The sequence below is a fragment of the Limanda limanda genome, chromosome 8, assembly GCF_963576545.1.
Source record: "Limanda limanda chromosome 8, fLimLim1.1, whole genome shotgun sequence".
Lineage (NCBI taxonomy): Eukaryota > Metazoa > Chordata > Actinopteri > Pleuronectiformes > Pleuronectidae > Limanda > Limanda limanda.
In genome coordinates this window covers 2,769,009-2,795,212 of record NC_083643.1, presented here as the reverse complement: position 1 = coordinate 2,795,212, position 26,204 = coordinate 2,769,009, and the positions used below count along the sequence as shown (strand labels likewise).

Sequence of the window (26,204 nt, the reverse complement as noted above, 5' to 3'; positions counted from 1 at the left end):
GTAATGATATCATCAGTAGATCATAATGTGGAGGTAACACCCACAGCCCTGATTCACTGGAGGTGATAATGTGTTCGTGCCAGTGACCTATTTCCTAACTGAACAAACAGACGTGTATGAGATGATTATTTCTACCATTATCATTTGCATCTAATGCCGCAGGGCAAGGCAGGTGAATTCCTGACCCAGTTAGATCTACCAGGAAATCATATAGGTCCACAGTTTCCAGCATATCTTCACATAAAACTTTTACCAAGATTGTTGTAATCATTATTAACTTTATCAGACAGTGAGAGTGAAGAGGCAGGCAGGAAACATGAAGAGAGAGAGAAGGGCTGTGACATCCCACTTTAGGAACTGAAACATGGACGTTAGATCGTGGAACAGTCACCGGAATGATGATGAAAGTATAGTTATGATTTTTCTATCTTATTCCACAGTCGGGGCTGAATTCACAACATTCCCCATCCAGAAACTTCCCTGGAACCCGAACCTCAGAGGCCTTGAGATCCCACACATGGTCCATGCATGTGCTACAGAGCCAGAGCCTAATAAAACGACAGCTGACAAATCTACATGAGTGATAACAAATAATAAATTATGTTTTTTGAATCTCAAATGGAAAATACATATTATAAATATTTGAATGTGTGTGAAAACACATGGTAATGATTATTTTCTACATTTATTTTTCGGTATAAATCCTGAGGGGAATTCTTATGGTAATATTACAGTATCAACAATATATAACTTACATAATAATAATGCAACAGAGCTAGGTGTAAAAGTATATTTAAAAATAAAAATGAAAGCATATATTGTAAATACTTATATAAACTATGAACTGACAAGTGACTGACAGTCAATTAAACGACAGCTGACAAATCTACATGAGTGATAACAAATAATAAATTATGTTTTTTGAATCTCAAATGGAAAATACACATAATAAATATTTGAATGTGTGTGAAAACACATGGTAATGATTATTTTCTACATTTAAAGGAATAAATCCTTTAAATTTAAAGGTATAAATCCTTTAAATGTAGGGGGATTTATTATGGTAATATTACAGTATCAACAACATATAACTTAAATAATAATAATGCAACAGAGCTAGGTGTAAAAGTATATTTAAAAATAAAAATGAAAGCATATATTGTAAATACTAATATAAACTATGAACTGACAAGTGATTGACAGTCAATTAAACGACAGCTGACAAATTGACATGAGTGATGACATAATAACACATTTAAACACTGGAGACACACACACAGACACACACACACACACACACACACACACACACACACACACACACACACACACACACACACACACACACACACACACACACACACACACACACACACACACACACACACACACACACACACACACACACTCATAACAACACACAACACAACACACTGAGTGGCCTCTGCATTCCGCACTCCTCGTCCTCCGATTGGCCGAGCCTCTTGCCCGTCATCTTTCCCCAGCCAGAGCTCGCAGCTGATTGGTCGCCGGGACACCTCCGGCAGCAGCTCGCTCGCCATTGGCTGAGAAACTAGGTTAGTGGTCCGACGGGCATGACGCTGCCGGAGAGAAACTGGGTCAGCGGCTGCGATTCGTTTATGTCACCCCGGTGCGGCTGGTGATCGACTGGCTCCCAGCGGCTCCCAGCGGCTCCCAGTGGAGACCCGGACCCGGCGGACCCGCAGGTGAGTACCCGGCGACCCCCACCCGGTCCTGCGGGGATCGAACCCACGGCTCCGGGTGGGGTAGGGTGGGTGGAGGAGGGCTCGGCGGCGGCGGTACCGTCGATGTTTTTCCGCGGTCACGTCACTGAGGTTTCTCCTCCTGACAGGCAGCCGAGCTAGCATCTGAATGCTAACTGCTAGCATTCACCCTCGTCCCCCCTTTAGCTGTTGTTTGCGTTCGTTGCGTGTTTTGCGGGGATGTGACCGCCAGGGGGGAGGAGGGTGGGGGGGGGGGGGGTGCGTGTTAAATGTCAACTAACTCCCCAAGGCAGCTGTGCTAACGATGCTAACAGGCTAGCTATGTAAACAGGCCTCGGTGGTGGTGGTGGTGGTGGTGGTGGTGGTCGGAGGGAGGGAGAAGGGGGGTGTTCTTCGACAGCATCCTCCCATGCTAACATCAAAGCCAAAATCAAAGCCCCCCGTCGTGTGTGTGTGTGTGTAGGGGGGGGGGGAGTTCGAAACAGCAGCTTCATGATTGGTTATAAAACATCGTGACACCAGAACTGGGTCGACTGGGTTGTATTTGTTCCGCTGGAGAGGGGTCCCGGGCGCTGCTGGTACCGGGCTCAGGGTGCACCTCCTCCGGGTTAGGTGAGCAGCAGGGGGTCCCTCACATGGAGGAGGGGGGGCATGGGGGGTGGGTGAGTCACTCTCACCAGCGGAGTGTCAGAGGGAGGTTTGTGGATTCAGTGTTTCCCAGTGGGAGTTCCGAGTCTGTTGTGGTTCTGATTTGGTACCGTACATTTTTTATTTCCCTTATTAAATGTTGTATTGTTAAATATGCAACTAGTGTTGTATGTAATATCTTTGTTTACTCAGGGTTGAGAGAAACTACCAAAACATACAAATTGTCATTGGACAATATTGATATTTATTATTTGCTTTAAGTTTAAAGAATCCTTTTGTCTCCAGATTGAAGAAAGAATAATGTGACATTTATCAAGATAATTATTGATGTAGGTCAATAACGTTAAATATCCCAATATATATTTAACATTAATATAAAACCTGTTGCTGTCCGTGAGTGAAGGTTGTCGTTTTAATTTGTCCTCTTTTTGTTCGCACAATCCACGAGCAGTATTTTGATATATTCGACTTCGATATTGTTTTGTTAGACGTCCCTATGTTTCTGTTAGAATATTTTAAAGTCTTCTCAACAATAGTGTGATCAACGTCCGGGTGATATGACCCAAATTGTATATTTCGCTAATGATGCATATCAATGTACAATCAATTTTATTTAGATTTCATCTATTTATTTATGACGACAACTCGTATGAAGCAACATTTCTGTAAATGTGGCCGTGTTGACCCAAATGGTTTTGTTTTCATTCCAGTCCATTTGTTTGTGTGTCTGTTGTGGTGACCAGTCTGTGGCGTTATTATAGATTTCTGGTTCATAACAGACTTTCATACTCAAACCACTTCATGACAAAAGAAGAATCCTTTTAGGTACGAGGTCCTGGTTGTGTCTCGGGTCGTCTTAGTCCTTATGACCCGTCCTGTGTCACAGTCAATGTCCATTAGAGTTTGTTCATGTTGTTGTTTGCCTCAAAACGTGTGATTTGTGACACAATAGAACATAATATGAAACTAATTGTGTCGTTAAACAACGTCATATCTTCCAACGCCCAGTGTTATCAGTGGTAAACCTGTTGAGCTTTTCCCGACAGGAAAGACATCCGTCGTGAACTTCAGACTTAGACTCACAAGTGTTGTTGTTTTTGGGTTGTACACAGGTAGCAACCTGCATTAGTGCTTATCAGAGCTGATCTGTTGACACAAAGGCATTTTGATAACACAAGTTTGTTGGGATGATACGTCAGAGCTGCAGGGAACCAGCCTGTTTATCATCAAGACAAGCAAACCAGTGGTTTCCCTTCAGAAGACGTGTCCATGAAGACACATGAGAAGTTAAATGTGAACTATTAATGTGAGGAAAAAGGACTTGTGAGTATTTTGTGTTGTGGTCTTCTGCTTGTTGTCTGCCTCATGATTTAGATTTGGAAACTTGACGAGATGCAGAAATCCCAGTGAAGCACAAATTGCCGCTCTCATTGGTAGCTGGTGTTTTTTTGTTGTGTATTTAACATTGTTGACAACATTATTCTCCGGGTTGATGTTGAGTTATCTAGAACCAGGTGATTTTTGATCATAATTGTTATTTAAATGTCTTGTTTAAGCGCAGACATGTTTGATTAACAGCTTCCAGCACGCGTAGGACATCCCGGCCTCTGCTCTCGCTGTACCCGACTTGTGGTGTCGGGCCAGACTGGCAGCTTAGTGTGTGTGTAATGCAAATGTGGGTCATTGTGTTATCCCAAAATAAATTTGACCAGGCTGCTGCAAGGTGTTTCAGGAGAGGGGGGGGCTCCCTTTACCTCACAGCTTTGTCTATTTATACTTTGCAAGTCTCTCAGACCACCGCTGCAGTCGGACCAGATTTCGCAAAGGAACAATTTACTTGCACAATCTTGTCAGAAACCGGGACAGGAAGTTGCGTGAACAGGGTTAAAAGCGTGAGCAGGGTTAAAAGCGTGAGCAGGGTTAAAAGCGTGAGCAGGGTTAAAAGCGTGAGCAGGGTTAAAAGCGTGAGCAGGGTTAAAAGCGTGAGCAGGGTTAAAAGCATAAACAGCAGCATTCCTCAAGTCTTTACAAAGCATGCCGGGCAGGATCAGCTCATGAAAGCAAGCAGATCCGTCTCGTCCCCACCGCAATGAAATGAAACACATTTGAGTGTGATTGTGTGTTTAGAGTTGTGATTGTGTAGTTGTAGAGAGCTGTCAGTCAAGCAGAGTCTGTATATGTCCACACAATCTTGTAGACTTGTAATCAGGCAGCACAAGTGAAAACATCTGCAGTGATGTTTTGGATTTTTCAGGACCACGTTGTTGCAGTGTTTACCAAAAGAGCCAAAATAATAAACCCTCTATAAATGACCCACTCTCATAGGAGTTTAAAGGTCTGATGTTGATAAATGTTGCTTATTCTTAAATAGGAAAATAAAGTTGTCTGCCTTGACTTATTGTCTTAAAGGAAATATTCGGCATTCATTATTTCATATTATTATTCTATTTCTTTTATAATAATTACATGAAAACAATGATCAGGACGGGCAACTTCCTGGAGAACCTGAAGGCAAAGAAATGAATACACAAAGTATGAGAATATGAAATTGCCTTTGTACGAAATTCATACACAGATATAGTGCATATGTGTGTGAGGTGTAGAGATTATTTTAGCTGGAAATTGTTGCTTGTTGATTTGTTCAATCTATTTACAGTCTGCGTTTGCTCCAGCTACAAATTTACTGTACAGACAATATAGTTTAATATTTCTTATATTTTCCTCTGCAAGAAAATTAACAAGCACAGTTTTCAAGCTGTTAAACTCTTCCTTCACTGTTGCACATATACAATCTGGGCACATACACACGTTCAGAGGTGAACTGTCTTGTTACTCATACAAAACATAAACACACACATTATGACTCAGAGTCATAACAAGTCTCTTCTCTGTAACCTTCTTGATTCAATATTTAGTTTGGTGGGTTCAAGCGGTTGTAAGAAGGGAACAACTCAGCAGCTGAGGTGACAGGCCACAGGTGCTTTCTTCAGTTTGGATGAACTTTGATTCACTCATATTGCTCATACATACTATTCAAAGACGGAATGATAATGATCTATTTGTTTGTTTTTGTTTGAGGGAGGATCCTCATTCCAGGGTTTAGTGCTTTACAGTGCTGGTCACATGACTCTGTCACGCGATGCACAAACATCACTGAGATTAAATGTCCTTGACAATAAAAAATAACTAATGTGGATGCATGACGTGGGATTTCAGTTTCAAATTTTATTGTGGTAATGCATATATTATAATAATACTAACCTGCATCCTGATTTGGATGCAGGTTATCCTGATTTGGATGCAGGTTACCATGGCAACAGCAGAAGCATCAACTCCTCAAGCATCTGGTTCTTGAGTAGGCTTGAATTTTGTTATTTTTGCAACCTCATCGTCCGTGCTCGATATAGAAGCTGAAGAAGCATCGAGGATTAAATGCATTACATGCATTTTGAACGTGCGGTATATTTAAACACGGTAAGTGAAACGGGTTCGGGTATTTTAAGCTGCACTGCTGTCTTCGGCACTCAGAAATATCAATTTTTGCAGACATTTTTCAAAGCTCATATCTGAAAACTGCTTGTGTGTGTGTGTGTGTGTGTGTGTTTTGCAGTTTGTTTTAAATCTCCGTCTCAGAGTTTGTTCACACACACAACGTCCTGTGGGTGGTCTGATCCCCAGGGGACGACCCTTATAGTCCAGGCAAAGTAGCGTTTTCCGACCGACTAATTGTAAAATAATTTTTTTCAGCATTGATCATTTCTATGAGGTGTCCAGAACAACATACTAAAAGTCCTAAGAAATCCTAGTTGAGGAAATATGTTTAATTCTCATCAATGTGTGCCAATAAGGCAACAATACACCCCAAAAAGACTATTTTTTTCCTTTACTCCAATCAAAATGAATTTGACAAGCACATGAGCTCCACACTTATTGAATATGTCCTAATTTGCATAGGCAAACACCATTCATATGTATTACAGATACATACATAAATTCATTTTCAAAGAAACTTGTAATACAAAAAATGTTACGTTTCATGGCTACTTTCATTGTGTAAAGTTTCATTTTGATAGGAGTAAAGGAAAAAATAGTCTTTTTGGGGTGTATTGTTGCCGGGCCTTATTGGCACACATTGATGAGAATTAAACATATTTCCTCAACTACGATTTCTTAGGACTTTTAGTATGTTGTTCTGGACACCTCATAGAAATAATCTATGCTGAAAAAAATTATTTTACAATTACTTCTATTTTTGGCTCCAAAATGGTCTACTTTGCCTGGACCCTTAAGTGTGAGTGGACTGATCCCTCACACACGTCTGCACTAAAGTTTCCACACAGAAAGTGCAATGTGAATCGATGACTCTATAAACTGCTTACACTCAAAGAACTCCGGTGTTGTTAAGTGCCTGAGATGTTCCTCATGAAGTTGCTGATCTCATGCTGAACTCCCTCAAAGTGCAACATTAGCATTCCTCTGGAGTTCTTGTGTTTTCCGACGGTGCGACACACAAAGTTCCAGTTGTTTGTGGCTGGTGAGGGTTTGGGTCGGTTGTTCTCCGCTAGTGGAAACAAGGTCAATGAGAGTGGCAACGCTGAGCGGAACCGTACAATTACCTCTTGGAGTTGGGTGATAATTTTCTCGGTGTTTATTACAATTAGTGACACAGTTAGTTAATTTGAGAGAATTGAGAAGTTCAGCTTTCATTGTGTGCGTAGACGGCCGGTATTGTCTCCCCGTGTGTGTTTGTGTGTTTGCCTGTCATCATAGCAATCGTTGTCCTGGCGACACCAAGAGCAGCCCGGTCCACCGCTAACCATGTAAGATACAATCAAGAAACTCTACAGGCGTGAATTTAGATCGAAATGATGGAGAGCTTCGAAAGTGGATGTGGGTCGGAAAATGATCGTATCTCCATTTTATTTTGTATCGTCACATAGTGTCATAGTTTGTGTTAATGTAACAGTTGGAATAGCATCAGAGTATCAGTTTAAACGTTGGAATCGTCCTGGTTTCTGTCCCTGGTTGGGATCCAAGTGTCTTTGATTGCTTTGATTCCTCACTTCCTGACCGTCTGAGTGGGAGCAGAGTGTCCAACAGGGCAACTCAGCCGAATGGCATGCTGACTCACGGACAAAGTAGAAGTAGGTGGTGGATGGAAATTGAGGCTGGCTGGTTTGAGACCATAGAGACCGGCTGACCCACTTTTCACTCCAGCACCAGTTCCTTTCAGTGTTCAATCATGACATAGTGGTTTCCCCGCCCTCCTCCAGCCCAGAGCTTTGTCCCAGTATGAGAGCTCACTGAGTCTGTCCTGACCCAGTAGTCCACTGCCTGCTGCTTCAGCACTGCTTCTTGAGCTTTGCATTTTCATGTCAGTGCACATTAAAAATTCAAGAAACCCCGGCACAGTGTTTCCTCTCGATCCTCACAGGAACCAGTCTTGTCACAGCTTCAGACTGGTTTCTATCGTGTTATCGTTTATTTTTATTCTACCTATTAATTCCATCAATAGACATGTGACAAGCATTCATTCAGTCTGTGGACCGAGTTGAACGTGCCTTGTTCTACGTCCTTGGATAAACTGCAGCAGTGCTCTGTAACTGGGTCCAACCGCAGGTCAAAATCGCTGCCAGATCATTTGGATGATTTGATTATTTCCATTGTACCAGACAGACACAGATGAACTGACCCGCAACCGGAGCAGATCTCCATCATGGCAACAACATTCACATAACAACATTCTCTTTAAAGCAAAAGGACAACATTTAGTCTCTGCTTTATACGGAGAGGAAATTAGTTTTTATTTAAAAAAGATGAGAACTCTGTTGGTTATAAGAAGCTCTGCACACAACTTCCAGCAGACAAACACTAACATATAACTGGATATTGTAGAAGTGTTTGATGAGGACTCACAAAGGACAAGTAGAGATATAGAAGGAATAATTCTGAAGTAGCTGTGGAGCATCAAGACAAGACAAGAGAACATTACAAACAGACACGTTTCCAACGGGCACTGCACCAGTAACAGTAATTAACCAATCTGTTTGGCAGATACGACTTGTACTTGACTAATCCATTAAATGATTACACCACACTCGAATTCACACAACGATAAGCAACAGAGAAGAGTCCATCTGTCCCAGTGTTTGCTTAACCCCCTTTCTAAACAGCAGCTATACAGTTATAGCTTAGCAGGATTTCTCCACATGTTAACGTGGTGTGAGTGGGTTTGTAGAGGCAGTAATTTAAACCGGTTAAATAACAAGGATTGGTTTTAACACTATCATCATGTCTAGTGTCAGAATTCGAGCATTTAGAACAAGGTTTATAACTTGTGAAGGTCAGCAGTACTGGACATAAGGAGCTCTCTTGTTATGATATGGTTTATATGCTAAGATTTGCACTTGACTGACAGTTTTCTCTTGGTCTCTCTGCAGAGGTTGATGGTTCGCACCCGCTGTTTACAAGTCAGATCATACTGGATCAAACCAGGTCAGACTGAATCGAAACTCACAGATCTGAACTGAGCCGACCAGACCGGTCCAGACGACACCAGGCCCGTCCAGGAGGCCTGTCCCAGTTTCCTATCAAGGTAACTGTTCTTCATATGCAGCCTGTTCTCACACACTTTCCTCCTGGTATGCATCAGTCTGACTCATGAGGAAACTGTCACATCCTTGAATACATTAACAGAAAAACAGAGACTTGTTTTTGTTACTTTTTCTTCTCTCCTCATCTGCCTCTAGATAGATAGATAGATAGATAGATAGATAGATAGATAGATAGATAGATAGATAGATAGATAGATAGATAGATAGATAGATAGATAGATAGATAGATAGATAGATAGATAGATAGATAGATAGATAGATAGATAGATAGATAGATAGATAGATAGATAGATTACTTGATTCACCCCCCAGGGTAATTAAGTCGTCATAGCAGCCGGTATATTTGAATACAATAAAATACAATACAATAGAATAAAATAAAAATATTGAGGTAGAAAGAATAAAAAACAGAAACACAAGATAAATAGGTAGATAAGGTGCAGTGGCAAGATGATGGTATTAGTACTGATGATATGATGGTAATGTTATTGTTAGACAGTATATAAAAATAGTACAGTATATATAGTATATAATATAACATAATATATATTTATATATGATAGTAATTATACCAATATAATAGCAGTATAAAGTATAAATGGCAGCAACATATATATAATAATAATAGTAAATATAATAATAATAATAACATGTACACCTGTATAAATATGTGTATATAGACTTATATATACAAAGAATATACAAAGAGTATGATATGATATGATATAATATGATATGATATATAGTAGAGGTATAAATATAAGTATTTGACTATACAATAGATAATATAATATTCTATGAGTGTAAGAATATGTAGACAGAGTGTCCAAAAGACAATATTATTGTATAAAATGATATATAATATCAATATGGTTTATATTAACACATATCACATATGATGTGAAGTAAGTGTTCCAGTGCGAGGAGACAGGTATATTACGTTTCCATATTCTGCTGCCGGCTACTATTTTCCATTGTCTGTAAAAAAATAAATAGACAACGTGTTTTAGCCACCAGTCGTGAGTCTGTCTCAGCTGTCAATCATGATGTTTCACGCCGTTTTTAAAGCATCAAATAAGTAATTTAAACTTGGATTAGCCTAAGCAGGGATGGGGGCTGCTGATTGGCTGCAGCTAGAAGTGACATCACATCTGTTGCTCCACTTGTCTTTAACCAGGATCATCTATATGTTCCCTGTTATATAAACACAAATGCATTAGATGTATTACTCTCATGCAGCTGATGTGGTCTGACCCAGATCTGGCTGAGAAATGATAACAACTATACATGCAACTTCCTGTTTATTCTGCCCCCCCCCATCTGACCTAGATGTCATGATGTTAGCAGCATGTGTCCAGGAAACTGTAACCGTGTGTTTGTGTGTCTCTGTTTGTTTTTCTTCTTCTTTCTCTGTGTGTTGATTCCTGTCCGACCGACGGTTGGTTGTAAACGTGATGTTTTGTCTGTTTGACAGTTGAGGGCTCACGAGTGGATGGAAGGAAATGATTTTAACTCAGAGGCAGTGATGAACATCTGTGGTGAGTGTCACTTCATGATGTCTCCGACCCATCATGACAATTATCTCTGTCATTTTAATGCTTGTCTCCCTGATCGTTTACATATAGTAAATAATTCTAGAGGAGAATATAAGAATAAACATTTACTTTGCTACACACAAAGCAGGAGAGAAATTACTGGATGAAATAAATGTAATTTAAACCACAAAATGCATAATGTGGTAGAACATTTATATTTGATTTCATATATGCTCCATTATATTTTTATTTTAACAGTTTCTAGAGCAACAACAGTATTGTTTGATTTCATTAAATTCAATAATAAAAGACATGAGTCTGTATCCATCGCTCCTTCTGTCCTCTGCCCTCCTGTCTTTGTGTCTTCCTGTCCTCTGTCCTTGCTCCTCCTTTTCCCTTGGCCTCCTTCCACCTGTCAGCTGTCTTTGTGTCCTTGTCCCCCCTGTTCTCTGTACTCTGTCCTCCTGTCTTCCTATCATTTGTCCTTCTTCCTTTTATCCTCTGTCCTCCTCCATCCTCCCTCTGCTGCTGCTCTGAGTCACTCTCTGCAGTTGGCTGGTTTGTCTCTTACAGAATCTTAGTTTACAAGGATTTCCCATAAACTAACTTGCGGTAAACTAACATAATCACTTAGACTCTACAGACAGACAGATTTCAATTGTATTATTATTGTAAAAAAAAACAACATTGTGGAAGACTCTGAATAAAACAAATGAAAAACTGTGCTTAATGACCGTTTACTTTTTATTGCTGTGTACAGTGAAGAGAGTGGTTGTTATCTTCACTTCACCTGGTTGTGTGTGTGTGTGTGTGTGTGTCTGTGTGAGAGTGCACTGCAGTGCTTCATATTAAAATGATTAATAATTATATTTATTAGACAAAGGCAATTAGTTCTTCAGTAACCTGCGGGACTTTCAACCTGCCATATTAACTCGGGCAGAGCTTCAGAGCTCGTATTTCAAAAGCTCTGTCCCACGTGTGATATTGAGGTTTTGTTCTTATCTTCCTGCATCAACATCACGAACATCCGGCCTCTTCTCACCTCATTCTTGTCTTTTCTCTGCAGATGACCTGATGGCAGACCAAAGGATGGACATCTCGTCGACAATGACTGACTTCATGTCCCCCGGCTCCACCGACCTCATCTCCAGCTCCATCAGCACGCCCGGCATGGACTACACCCGCAAGAGGAAGGGCAGCACCACCGACTACCAGTAAGAGCAGGAGAGACAGACCGGAGTGCAGGAACGATAGAATAATGACAATGACAATAATAATAAACTGAAACTTGTGCAGCGTTTCTGGTCCGACCAATTTTTATAATTTATTTAACTCATCACTCTGTCACTTTCTTTAAAACATATATACAAAGTGTATAAACTCTATAAGTCAGTGCTTCTGTTTTATATTATAAATAATCACACGAATCAATGCTTCAATGAACGAATCTAATTAATATATTTTTGTTTCCTTGCAGAATTGATGGCTTCTCATTCGAGTAAGTTCAACCAACCTAGTGTTTTATCGATTTAAAGAAAAGTTGAATCTGTCTAAAACACTTAATGACCTACAATTGATTTGTAAAGCTGCTGAAACCCAGTGAACTGGTCTATGAAGCGCTGTGGATATTTAGATGTGGCCTAAAATGAATGTCTCCTGTCTTTTCCTCCGTAGTGACATGGACCCAGACAAAGATAAGCTTGGAAGGTAAGCGGTTACCGTGGTGACAGCTTTAATCCCCAGTATGTTTTCCTTTGTGTGTCCCTTTTCCCTGCTGTTAAAATGAGCCAGTTTCCTTTTGAAACCAGTTAAACTCAACGTGAAGGCTTTGGTTCACCAAAATTACACAAAGGAAACAAACATTCTCCTCTATAAACGTCCCCTTCTGGTGAAAATCAAGTTTTTAAACATGTCAACCTTGTTGCTTTTTAGAAAAACACATTTTGAACGAAATAAGCCCTCAACTCAATTTCCACCTCAACACTTAAGGAAACAATGCTCGTCTGAAAACAACTCAGACTCAGAGAGACAGGATTTGTGATGTCGAACACAACAAGCCTGGTAACTTGGGTCTGGGGCTCAGCATCTGAAGAAATAATAATAATAACGCTGGAGGTTTCACCCAAACTTCTCTTAACGCTCTCAATGATCTGATCTTCGAGCTAATTCTTCTTTTTAATCTCTAAACATCCATAAAAATCCACACAGTCATTTGTATTATAATATCTGATATTAGATGTTACCCGTGTGCCTGTGGGCTGGTTTTGAATATTATTATTTTTTAATTTGTTTTGCATAACTGCATGAATGAGGGACTGTGGAGAGGTTTGATGAACCTTCGTCCCGTTTGTATTACATCAGTCACGAGATGGTCTCAGTCAGATTCAACCCACATTGCATAAGCTTTGTTTCTTATGAGACTGATAAATGAGGCTAGTTACAGAACCTGTGAGGTTTGCCGTGGCTCCATTCCCTCCCTCCTCCCTCCCTCCCTCCCTCCCTTTACTCACCCGAGCCCTTCTGTCACACTCATTTAAACCTCAAACCTTGTGGTTTATTTCTCTCTCTGAAACATTCCCTCTTTTCGCCACTTCACTAAAACGTCTTTGTTTGTCTTTCCAGTGACCAACAGGGCCGGATTAAGAATGCCAGGTATACAAACTCCTTCTGTTCTCACTCTCTCTTTCTCTTTCTCTCTATCTCTGTCTCTCTCTTTCTCTCTGTTAATCTCTCCAACATTAATTAAATGTCAGTCTGTGTTTGGGCACCGACAAATCTGTGTGTGTGTTGATAATAAGAAACTTTACACATTGAAGTGTATAGATCTGTGGAGCTGAGGGCCTTTAAGAGCACACTTCACCTAATAGCTAATGACAAGCTCTCTTCCTCTTGCATGGAAAGAACTCGTCTTTCTGCAGCCGTCAGTGTTGCCAGATTCAAGTCTGGACAGAACAGACGAGTGGGACAGATCCACGGATGTTTTCTTTACGTCCTGATTGATAGAATGTTTTATATCACTGTTAGATGAGACTCTGAAGTGAGGGACAACTTGCCTGATCTTGTATCTTTTGGTTTTTAACCAGAAGGAAGTTTGACGAGTTCAGCGTGTTTAACGTGTGCTGCTCCTTCCTCCACAGAGAGGCTCACAGCCAGATCGAGAAGCGGCGCAGGGACAAGATGAACAGCTTCATCGACGAGCTGGCGTCGCTGGTGCCCACCTGCAACGCCATGTCCCGCAAGCTGGACAAGCTGACGGTCCTGCGCATGGCCGTCCAGCACATGAAGACACTCAGAGGTTAGGATGGATGTGATGATGAGGAGGATGGCACAGGGCTCAGTGTGTGAGGGAGTAGAGAAGCTTGTGTTGACGCTGTGAATGACTGAAACACATTTAAATAGCAGGCTTCTTTGGTGCAAACATGGATAGTGGTTGAATGATAATAATACTGCAAACACATTCTACTCACACACTGTACACAACTGTCAAAGGGTCGTAAGGAATGTACATGAAGACACATTATCACCTTTGCCTCACCTGACTGTAAATCTTTAACAATGGGCTCATAGATAGAGCTGCAACTGATTCATTAATGAGATGATTGTAGATTAGAAGAGTGAGGTTGAGATTTTAGTAGCTCAGCCAATAATCACTGATTTGATTTGGTATAGGTCAATAATTGTGTCGGCTGTAACTCTTAATTCTCAAAACCTTGAAGTCCATAAAAACATCTCTTATCACTTTTACACGAGGAGGGAAACAAAGTGTGTGAGCTGCAGGTGAAGTGTGATGACCTACATGTCTGAGTGTGTGTTTATTGTTGTGTTTACTGTTGTGTAGGTGCAGCCAACCCGTACACAGAGGCCAACTACAAGCCTTCCTTCCTGTCAGATGATGAACTCAAGCACTTGATACTAAGGGTGAGAGCAGACGGACAGTAAAACTAATAATATTTGATTTCAACCCAGTTCACAATATGCTCTGTTAGTTTGATATTCATTTTCATCCTTATTTGCCTCTTGTCTTTAAATTATGTTTTCAAAAATTCAAAGTCTTTGATTCTTGCTGATCATATTATTTAGTAAAAGTGAATTAAACTGTCATATGTATTCCTGTGTTTCCTGTGTTTTCATGCAGGCTGCTGATGGTTTCTTGTTTGTTGTCGGCTGTGATCGCGGCAAAATTCTCTTTGTTTCTGAATCGGTTTACAAAATACTCAACTACAGCCAGGTATGTCGACAGCTTCATGGAAGATGATGTTTACAGTGTTCCCTCCTTTCCTTCCTCTGTTTTCCTCACTCACTCTCGTATCTCTCCCCCCCCTCTGTGTCCAGAACGACCTGATAGGTCAGAGCCTGTTTGACTACCTTCACCCCAAGGACATTGCCAAGGTCAAAGAGCAGCTGTCCTCTTCCGACACGGCCCCACGAGAGAGGCTCATCGACGCTAAAAGTAAATAAACCCAAACACACGTCTTCAACTAGTTAGTGAAATCTCTTATTTTTCAATAAGAAGACATTCTATGAAACATTTAAATTGTTGAGAATAGAGACAGGTATATAGAACGATGATAAGAAATTGTTAAATACATTTTTGTTAGTATTTTTAGACTACAAACACATCTGGAGAAAGAATGGGTGCATTTAGCTTCACTCAACTCCTGAAACAGATGCATCATAAAGTAAAAAACATCCGATTGATGATGGATTGTCAGCTTGTGATGATGCAATTGAATACATTGCAGACAATAGAATAAGAGAGTGAGAATTAAACAAAAATGAGACCTGCTAACATGTTATCTGTTGTGTATTTGTGTTGTGTGTTTGCAGCTGGTCTCCCAGTGAAGACAGACATCACTCCCGGTCCGTCTCGACTCTGTTCTGGAGCCAGACGGTCATTTTTCTGCAGGATGAAGTGCAACAGGCCGTCTGTCAAAGTAGAAGAGAAAGAATTTCCCTCCACCTGCTCGAAGAAAAAAGGTGCGTTGTCCTAAATGTCCTCATTGTCCTAAATGTCACACAAACCCTCAAAGCAGCCGTGTGCTGGTCAAAGCATCTTTCAGCCTCAGTCAAGGTCTCATTAATTTAGCTGTTTGCTTCCACTTGTGAAGAACCCAGCAGGAGATTGTCGGGGTCAGATTTCGCTCAGAACAAAGGGAACATGTGGAGAACATTCAGTCGAGGGGCGGAGCCTGATTGAAGCTTGTCTGAGTGAAGCTTAGATTCAGCTGTTGACCCTCGTGCTTGAGACGCTGTTGAGAAAAGCCCCGGTTCTCCGGTTCCTCACATCCTTATTAGAACAAGGAATCACACCTCAGTTAGCACAGGAGAGGAAGTGGGCTTCTTTAAATGATTTATTTTATTACTTAACCTTTTATGTAACCTTTTTATTGCAGAAATATTGTTTACGTAAATCATTTATTGCCTTTTCACATTTTTTGAATTCATGCTTTTGTTGTAATTGTTAAATGAATCCACTAAATAGGGAATTTCTGCAGTAGATATAAAAAACACCTTGGCACCATGTCTCTGATTTTCTTTTTATATCAACTAGAACAGAACGTTCTTCACAGTCCACGGTTTAAGAGTCAGATATTAAATTATTCAGTTTTATTTACACCACATTAGGGAGATGTTAATGGTCGGTGGCTTAATCTCCTCTTAATAAAATATGGATTCTGGATATTTTCCAGGCTAAACGATAATCAACACTCAAACCCAGAAACCAGTGTCATCCCTTTTCTCTCATGTCTCAATATCTACATATTTATTTATGTGTATATTTGTATAAAGCTGCCTGAGAGCTTGTTGTTATTGAAACATATATAATGTGCAGACAACAGAACCGGGTTGAGAGCAGCTGAAAACGTGAGCTCGGCTTCCTCACGTTGTGTGAAAGCAAACACCAAACACAGGATCATGTTATTTCATCATGAATTCAGCTCATTGTCGGGGAAGCGAACTCAGCAGAAGCAGCATAAATATTTATGCGAGGTAATTTGGTAACCGTGGCAACTAAAAATGTGTGTCAGCAAGTGCGGTGGGGATTTTTTTTTCCTGAACCAATTTGAAGAATGGTTGGTGTGTAGGTGTATTGTGTTTAGATCCTGAGGCTCTTCATGATTATTCACAACTTAATGACTGAACTGGGATCTGGACGAATGACAGATTCTCAGAGAAAAGCTTCGACTCTCTGAAGCTACTTTCAGACGTCCACTGAAGTCTGGACATTTTCCTTTAACTGTCCAAAGAGGCTGAGATATACGAGTAGGTTGAGACGTGGGGATTATTTCTGAGTTAAGAAATTCACAACGAGCGAGTCGGCCTGTTGATGATATGATTTTTAACAAATGACGAACGCAAAACTGGTCAAAATCTTTCTTCACAGCTGCAGGAGATTCATTCAGACTCTCCTGACTCGTCTCTCTACCTCTCTTTTGCTCGCTCGTGCAAACACACACACACACACACACACAGTGACATCACACAACAAAAACATAACTTCACAATGTCCCTGTTGTTGTGAACGAGTCTGACCCGGACGTTCTCCTGCTGCGTTCTTTATGTGTGAAAAACAAAATGTTCTGACCCAGTTTTCCAGACAGTTTACGACGCTGGTGTGTGAAAACATCTGCAGTGAAACCACACAACCCAAATCAACACACAACTCAGAAGAATTGTTGCGTTGTTACATAAATGAATCGGTTTGACTCAGTCCACTGAGCTGTGAGAATCTCCCATCACGCCCCCACACAGCGTTTGATGGGATCCAGTGAAGTCGCTTCCTTTTTATTTCCTGTTATAACCCTTGTCCCTCGCCCCTCGCCCCTCTCTCTCTCTCTCTCTCTCCACAGCCGACCGCAAGAGCTTCTGCACCATCCACAGCACGGGCTACCTGAAGAGCTGGCCCCCCACCAAGATGGGCCTGGACGACGACAACGAGCCCGACAACGAGGGCTGCAACCTCAGCTGCCTGGTGGCCATCGGCCGCCTGCACCCCCACATCGTCCCCCAGCCCAGCCTGGCAGACATCCGGGTGAAGCCCACCGAGTACGTCTCCCGGCACGCCATCGACGGCAAGTTCGTCTTCGTGGACCAGAGGTGAGACGCGGTCGAGTGTGGGGGAGGGGCCGGTTGATCATGTGACCTTAGTAGTTAAAAACATACAAATTTACAAGGTATTTGTTGAAGATGTGTGTAATTTTAAATTCCCTTTGCCGGAGAAATGAGTGTTGGGTCTTATATTAAAGTGTTTTCAATGCTGGAGATGATCTGCATTTCAGATTTTACTTCTTCTAAACTATTACATTTAACACGTCTTAATATTCAAGATTCAAGATTTTTTTATTGTCAAATGAACAGAGGTAACATGAAGTAGTCACTGTCAATGAAATGCTTGGGTCACACGCTCTCTTTAAGCAATGCTCAAGTATAAAATAGAATAAAAAAAAGAATAAAATAGAATAACAATGAAATAGAATATCAAAAATTTAAAATAGAAAATAAAATATATATAATATAAATATAATATATATATTTAAGAATATATCTAAATATATATCCTTACAGGTGAATGTTCAATTTGTGCAGTAGTGCAAATGTTCAAATATGCTTGTTATGGTGCTGGTGCAAATATGCAAATATACCAGGGTGCTGGTTTGGTGGAGTTATTGCAGTTCAGGAGTTTAAAAGTCTTATGGCCTATTGAAGACTGTATAATCTGTATAATCATTGATCTCTAATGCTGCTTCAGGAAAACAAGGCGCAGGAGTCGTTCTTTGCTGCAGATCAATATTTTGAGAACACTGTTTCCTCTCCTGGTTGTAAAGAGACGTACATTCACTAACAGCTCTAATTAAACACAACTTCTTTGTGTGTGTTTGTGTGTGTGTGTGTCTCCAGAGCCACAGCCATCCTCGCCTACCTGCCCCAGGAGCTGCTGGGAACATCCTTCTATGAGTATTTCCACCAGGACGACATCGGCCACTTGGCTGAGTGCCACAGACAAGGTGCGTGTCCAGAGACAAACAAACAGAGACACAGAGACACTGATCATGTGTTGTCCTCCGTGTCCTCATCATGTGACCCCTTTGTTTCTCACAGTGCTGCAGATGAGAGAGAAGATCAACACCAACTGTTACAAGTTCAAGATCAAAGATGGCTCCTTCATCACGCTGAGGAGCCGCTGGTTCAGCTTCATGAATCCCTGGACCAAGGAGGTGGAGTACATCGTCTCCACCAACACTGTTGTGTCGTAAGTTCCACCAGACACACAAACACACAATAAAAACACACAATTAAGTTTAGTCACTTAGTTTTTTATGTCTTGTATTTGGTTTTTGGGGTTTTTCTGTCCTGCTCTTCTTGAAATTTGGTGCAAAGGTTAATTTGGACTCAAGGATGAACTGATTTGATTTGTTAGATATAGGTCAAAGATACAGTGACCTCAGAAATACATTTTTTAGCCATAAAATCATATTATTTACGTGTGTTTTCTCTCCAGGTGTCCGATGATGGAAGGATCAGAATACCCTCAATCTGCCGCCTCACCTCAGAGCATGGACAGTGCTCTCACCTCAGAGGGTAAAACACAACTTAAACCTATGAAAAGAGAACGGATTCAAGTTTCACTGATTTATCCAGAAACAGTTTATTCTCCACGATGATTATAACCTCCTCTTCCTGGTTGCTGTGTGATTGACAGGTGGCGGGAGGCGGGCGCTGCAGACGGTTCCCGGCATCCCGGGCGGCACGAGAGCAGGAGCAGGAAAGATCGGACGCATGATCGCGGAGGAAGTGATGGAGATTCAGAGGTGAGACGAGAGGGAACGAGAGAATTAACAAAACTCTGAGGCTTTCGAGCTGAAGACGTCTCGACCTGCAAATCTCTGTGACCCAGTTTCTAACAGTTTAGATGTCTACTTATATCTGAGCATTCGGCTGTAAGAGGAAGAAGAGCCAGTGTAAAGTAGATCAGTGAGTTCTCTGCAGGCTCTGAATCCAGACTAATGGTGACTCATCTTTAATTGGATGTAATTTCTTCTTATCGTCATGGCAACGCTGACAGAGTCCAGCACAAGTGTTCAAATCGTGTGAGACGGAAACAGAAGCCGGTTGATGATCAGAGGTTTGATTGTGAAGTGAATCTTAGAATCATCACAAACATCTCGTCTCTCTCTCTCTCTCTCTCAGGATCCGAGGCTCCTCCCCCTCCAGCTGTGGCTCGAGCCCTCTAAACATCACCAGCACCCCCCCACCCGACACCTGCTCCCCTGGAGGAAAGAAGGTAACTAACACACACACACACACACACACACACACAGACACACACACTGTAGATGTGTGTCAACCGATGAAGTGGTTTTCATGTAGAGTAAAAAACTAAGACTGAGTCGTCCTACTGAAGTGAATCACACCTGAATAGTGGATATTACCCATGATCCTTTACTTCCTGAACCAGAAGAGTTGCAGCTGTACCAATTACCAAATCCACCAAATTCTGTTCAGAGTTCATGTTTTAAAAGTTTACTGCTGAATATTGGAGTTAAACTCTGGTTTTTAATAACTTCTCTGAAAACCAGCAAACTCTTTTTAATCACACTGCTGCTATAGAGTCAAAAATGTAGATAGTGTTGCTTTAAATACCAGATTCAGCCCTTGCACATCATTCTGTGTCTACAAATGAACAATCACAAGCAAAAACACAAACTAGTCTCGTTCATCTGATCCTCAACATGTTCATCTGATCCCTTCACAGTAAAGTCTACAGCACGATAGCGTGTGCAGATGAAGTCTGAAGTAGGTCGTCAGTGTCGGAGCGATTCTCAGAACTCAAACACTGGAGCTCAGAGAAACAGAGACCAAAGTGTACATCGGTTCCTCTGGTCCGAGTCACACGTGTGAAACCTGAACTTTTACCTGAGCTGTGAACACGCCGGTAAAAGAGATGAGCAGCAGCAGCAGTGTGGTGAGATACAGTGAGAGCTGGAAAACGTGACTCCTGAACCCACACTGAGGAAATCACAGCCGTCTGAAGGCTCAGGTTACTGCTCGCTGTCAAACTGACGAACTGAAGGAGCAGCTCAACGTGACCTCAATGTCTCTTTTCCAATAAAAAGTTGATTTTTCAGCATCAGAACGTAGAAAATATAAATTTTTATTTGTATTTATTAAAGAAGTATTCGAGATGTGAGACTTTCTCGACCTCAGTTGCAGCTCAAAACAATTTTTTTCTTATTACATTTTTGCTCATTCACTTAAATTCAAACTCCCTCAAACCTTTTTCCTCAGCTCCTGTAACGTGTGAATTTATCCTCTGGGGATCTTGTTCTATATGTTATTGTCTTTATTGTTTAGTGATATGAATTTCAGTAAGTGGACGATCCGTAGGAGACACAGACGTGTGGTTTTTTCCCCATGAGCCCCCAGTGACTGTTCTTTGTGGTGAAACAAAGATGTAGACGCAACGTTTTAAGTTCAGGGGGGAAACTGATCAGTTTTCACAGTAAACTGATCTGTGTGTGTCTGTGTCTGTGTCTGTGTGTGTCTGTGTGTGTCTGTGTGTGTCTGTGTGTGTCTGTGTGTGTCTGTGTGTGTCTGTGTGTGTCTGTGTCTCCTCTATAGATTCAGAATGGAGGGACACCTGATCTGCCGAGCACGGGGATCATTACTGGACCTGATTCTGTCGGCTACCCGTACTCCAACCAGTCCATCATGAGTGAGTCTCCCACACACACACACACACACACACACACACACACACACACACACACACACACACACACACACACACACACACACACACACACTGGATTATGTTTGAATGACCGGCAGCGATGGTCAATCTGCTAATTCGCCACAACAGATAGATAGATAGATAGATAGATAGATAGATAGATAGATAGATAGATAGATAGATAGATAGATAGATAGATAGATAGATAGATAGATAGATAGATAGATAGATAGATAGATAGATAGATAGATAGATAGATAGATAGATAGATAAATGGATAGATAGATATATAAATAGATAGATATATAAATAGATAGATAGATAGATAGATAGATAGATAGATAGATAGATAGATAGATGGATAGATGGATAGATGGATAGATGGATAGATGGATAGATAGATAGATAGATAGTACTTTATTCATCCCCGAAGGGAAATTAAGTTGTCATAGCAGCCGGTATATTTGAATACAATAAAATACAATACAATAGAATAAAATTAAGAATATTGAATATTGAATATAAAGAGAGAGTTCCTCAGTTGTTGGTTCGAAAAAGCAGGAAGGCAAACTTTAAAAAACCTGTGTATTTGGTGTTAAAGAAGTAGAAACGAGTTTGGTCTCAAATTGAATCTCTAGTGGTATTAAAATGATCTTGTAGAAACCAACTCGCTGACCTGTTCCTCGCTCCTCCTCCATCCAGGTGACAACTCCCACCTGAGCATCGACATCATGGACGAGCCGGGCTCCAGCAGCCCCAGCAACGACGAGGCGGCCATGGCGGTCATCATGTCGCTGCTGGAGGCGGACGCCGGCCTGGGCGGGCCCGTGGACTTCAGCGACCTGCCCTGGCCTCTGTGAGGTGGCTGGAAGGGACCAAGCACCGGGAGCCGCTGGGGGAGCCGGTCGGGTCCCGGTTGGATTCCCGGCTGCTCTGCGCTCGACTGCTCTGCAAAGAAGTTCATCTGCACACATTCTCACTTTCAAGTTTTCAGTGTTTCCTGGTTTCACGAGAGGAGAGGAAACGGATTCTAGAGCAGACGACTCTGGACGCTCAGATTCCAGCTCCTTCACTTCCTGGAGGTGGAGCCGTGTTTCCACCGGAGCAGGAAGACGGATCCTCAGCTCGTGTTCCTGCTCCGGACCATGTGATCAGATGAGCGTGTTTGCAGCGGCGGTCGTGTGCAGATGAGGGGGGGGGGTTCTCTAACGTTGCCACGGTTACAGACATTACTCTTAAAGAAACAGTGAAAGGAAGTCGCAGGTCTGTGGCGCTAACGTCTCTGAACTGACGAGCCGACACCGGGACTCCTGAGACCTTCATGGACTCTAGCTGAAGTTAGAGGCGGAGCTAGAGAGGAGCGCTCCATTCCTGCCTCCCACCACGGCCCACTCTTCATCTTCATCTTCATCTTCATCTCTAACGTAGGACGGTGCACTTCACAGGAACTGGTCATTCTCTCCACCTGATCTCCACATGGGAAGATTCGCTCAGAACAGAAGACACTTGGACGTTTTTTTTATTCCCAAACTCACACGAGCAGGTTCAGTTAAATAATCCAACGAGCCGCCCCCCCGCTGCTGTTTCCTCAACCTGCATGAAAAGTTCACCACTTTTTCTCCAAACTGATCTAAAGCTGATATTCAGTCGATGTTGTTTCCCAGAGTTTAAACCACAGTTTGAACAAAGATGATCCAAGGTCTGCGAGAAGTTGTCGATAAATGTTAAAAGTTATAAAACACAAAAGTCCGAACCCGATGTGAAGGACCGGAGGACTTTGGGTCAGGTTCTGGTCTGAAGATCATTAGACTCCAATTTAACTTGATCCTAATAAACTGAGACAGTGAAAGAACAAGGACACGTGGCAGCAGCGTCCGATCCGTCCAACTCTGTCCCTGAAAACACAACTTCACAAACCATCAGACTTTAAAGGACATCATGTGGTTAAGTTGATCCTCGGGGGGGGCAGCAGCCCGGCGTCACACACTTAGTTTCCCTCTGCAGACGTTTCCCACGGCTCCTCCCACTCTTCACCTCGTTGCCACAAACAAACCTGAGGTCTCACCTGCACATCCGCCCCCTATATGAAGCACTTACTAAACTCCATGGATCAGTTTTCAGATTCCACACAGAGACGCTGTCTTCTTCTCAATATGTCGACTGGAACTTGAGCCACAAACAAAGGAAAGTTAAAGTTTGTCTGGTGGAGAGAAGTTAAAATAAAAATACCTCCGAGTTTAAATCTACTGCGACGACGACAGATTCCCGAGACCTGGACGGTTAATCTAGAGTTTGGTCAGTTTAGCACTTAACTAATACGCAGATGTTCTGTGGCTGTACGTGTCCTGCAACCTCCCTGGTGACCACAGGGGGCAGCAGAGTGTAGGGGCGGAGCTACGGGAGATTCTCTGATCTCATTGGCTGGCGGTGAACAAGGTCTCGAGGAATGAATGGAAAAAGTTTCATTGTAAATGCTCGAGTGTGTTCAGAGGAGGCCCGGTGGCGCCCCCTGCCTGTGTGGAAAGATAGTGTGCAATATGTTTTATTGTTTGTTTGTTTTTAAAGCTAAAAAATACTTTTCATATCTGTTGAGTCTTCAGATTGAATTAGAAAAAAAATTGTTCATTCTGTATCAATAAATATAAAAAACAAAAACTTGAAATAACAACAAAAACACAATCAACGACAAACAACAAATTATACTGTAAATTGAATTATACTGTAACACACACACACACATAACCACATATATTTATACTCATGCACGGTGTGTGTGCATTAACCTTTCCCCAATTTAGCAAATTTATATGCATTTTTTATTTTTAAATGTTCCCTGATAAAAATGAAAATACTTAAAAGTCCAACTAAATAATTAATCAAATATATTTTATTAAATGAAAAAGATTCTGATCCTGTTTTGCAAATCTTTTATTATTTTGTTTGAAATTAGAAAAGAAGAAAAACTATGTAAAAGTCTTTTCATCTTCTCACGAAGTTTCGTATCATAAACATTCGATTCTCACTTCCTGTTGATTTGTTTGTTTCTCTGATCTTTTGATTTAAAATTTGATGCTTTGTGACTCGAACTGTTTTTAACGTGAGTGTTTTAAATTTATTATTATTTTCTTTCCACACGGGCAGAAAGTTTAAAGCCTCTGGTTGGAGCGTCGCTAGCTCCTGTCCCCACACATCTGTACGAACTCTGATCTGTACGAACTCTGATCTGTACGAACTCTGATCTCTACGAACTCGGTTAACGTTCCCAGTCGGTCCGACACCAGGCCTGGCCACGGTGAACCACCGCCCCCTGCTGGCGGCCTCCGGAGGCTGCAGCTGGTGACGTCACCTCTGTATCTGTTCTAGTGGTTTTTCTGTTTCAATGTTTTTACGCTACACTACAACACAGTGTTTCCCTTGTTGATATACCACCCCCCACCCCCCCACCTGACAATAATGTATCAAATCTTTAAATATTATCATGCTAAGAGTATACTTTATGCAAATATATATGAGTATGATGAGTGTATTGTATGTATCAGCAGTGAAATATTTTTAAAATAAAACCGTTTCTGTCATTGTGGACTTCACGACGTCTCAGTCTCTGCTGCTCCAGCCAATCACAGCAGCCCGCTGGTCTTTTTATATGATGTTGCCGTCCAGCTGCTGGAAGCTCCGCCCCCGAGGGAAACATCTGCACCCCCGAGCTCGATGAACAGCTCACTACATTCAGACTCCTGGCATCACTGATTCAAAATACACACATGAATATTAGTTATTTTGATAATTTATCTTTTGGTCGAATAAAATCATCTTTAAACTTATTTTACAGAATAAACAAAGCAGAGAAGGTTTGTGTTTCAGAAAAATTGTTTTTTTTGCTTTAAGTTTTATGTGATTTCATTTATACTTTTTTTTATGATAGTTTCTTTATGTTTAAAATGATAAATATCAAACCTCATATACCTGTAGTCTGTAAATAAAAATGGACATAGACTTTGTTTCTGGAAAGTGAAACTGATGCAGAGTTTAGGGATTTAAAAAATCAAATCAAATATTTCTTGTAAAGCACAGAAACTAATTGACAAGATGGATGCTAATAAGGTTTTTTTCTTTTAAACATGTTTATCAGCTTCAAACAAGATAACAGATATGTTATAATAAAGTAAATGTCACTGTCACAAACCTGTAGGTGTTAGGAAACATTCTAGTGTCGTGTGTCTGATTCTATTGAAGGTGATTCAGGATATTTTTCATTCTGAAGGTCAAAGGTTATCCAGTCGACAGTTACTCATCCGTCTAAATTGTCCAATCAAATGTTAGATTTTATATGTGTACATTTCTGAAAGGAAGATTAATGAAAACGCCCAAATAATAAATCTGTCTACAGCTTGATGTTTTTCTATATCTGAAATACACAAAATATAATCTTATAACATGGGTCAAGATGCAAATAGTTTCAATGAGGAAAAAGTCTGACCACAAGTTCAATAAAGCATGTATAACATATTTCATATTTATATAATATAAACATAGTATACAAGTCGTACTGTGAGAATCCTAAAATCCATCTGCTCTGCTTTGTGAAGACGTTATTTTCTTTATTTAACCACATTTAAATTCACTAGATATGTTTTTTAATTTGGATCATTGCACCAAATTATACACACTCGTAAATATCAGGTTTTATTCTTAAAGATCTAAGAATTATTCTGAGAAATCAGCAATAATGTTGAATAAAAAACACCTGATGTTAAAGAAAGTGAAGGATAATCCTGGATCTAACGTTGTTGAGTTCCATGAGCTTCCATGTGAAATCCTTCAAACTAAAACAGAGACAAACTGTGTGAAACAAGGAAGTGATCAGATCAGAGTTGTTGTGAATTCTCTTTATTAGAAAAACTTTGTGTTTTCTGACATCCTGTGAGCTCAC

General features: G+C 41.1%; 1 protein-coding gene across 2 annotated transcripts; it reads left to right on the top strand.

Annotated features, from left to right (window-relative positions):
- Positions 1–1,625: 1,625 nt before the first annotated feature.
- Positions 1,626–23,808, top strand: LOC133008878 (basic helix-loop-helix ARNT-like protein 1). 2 transcript variants are annotated; one of them, XM_061076244.1, is made up of 20 exons: positions 1,626–1,727; positions 8,834–8,988; positions 10,482–10,545; positions 11,609–11,756; positions 12,020–12,040; positions 12,217–12,249; positions 13,165–13,194; positions 13,680–13,837; positions 14,381–14,460; positions 14,678–14,770; positions 14,875–14,992; positions 15,370–15,519; positions 17,394–17,640; positions 18,442–18,548; positions 18,643–18,793; positions 19,043–19,122; positions 19,244–19,352; positions 19,732–19,825; positions 21,163–21,256; positions 21,977–23,808. In XM_061076244.1, the coding sequence occupies exons 3-20, from the start codon at positions 10,500–10,502 to the stop codon at positions 22,132–22,134; spliced, it is 1,917 nt and encodes a 638-aa protein (XP_060932227.1). In that variant the 5' UTR covers positions 1,626–1,727; positions 8,834–8,988; positions 10,482–10,499; the 3' UTR covers positions 22,135–23,808. The 2 variants fall into 2 exon arrangements, with proteins under 2 accessions (XP_060932227.1, XP_060932228.1); XM_061076245.1 differs by lacking the exon at positions 10,482–10,545.
- Positions 23,809–26,204: the final 2,396 nt, after the last annotated feature.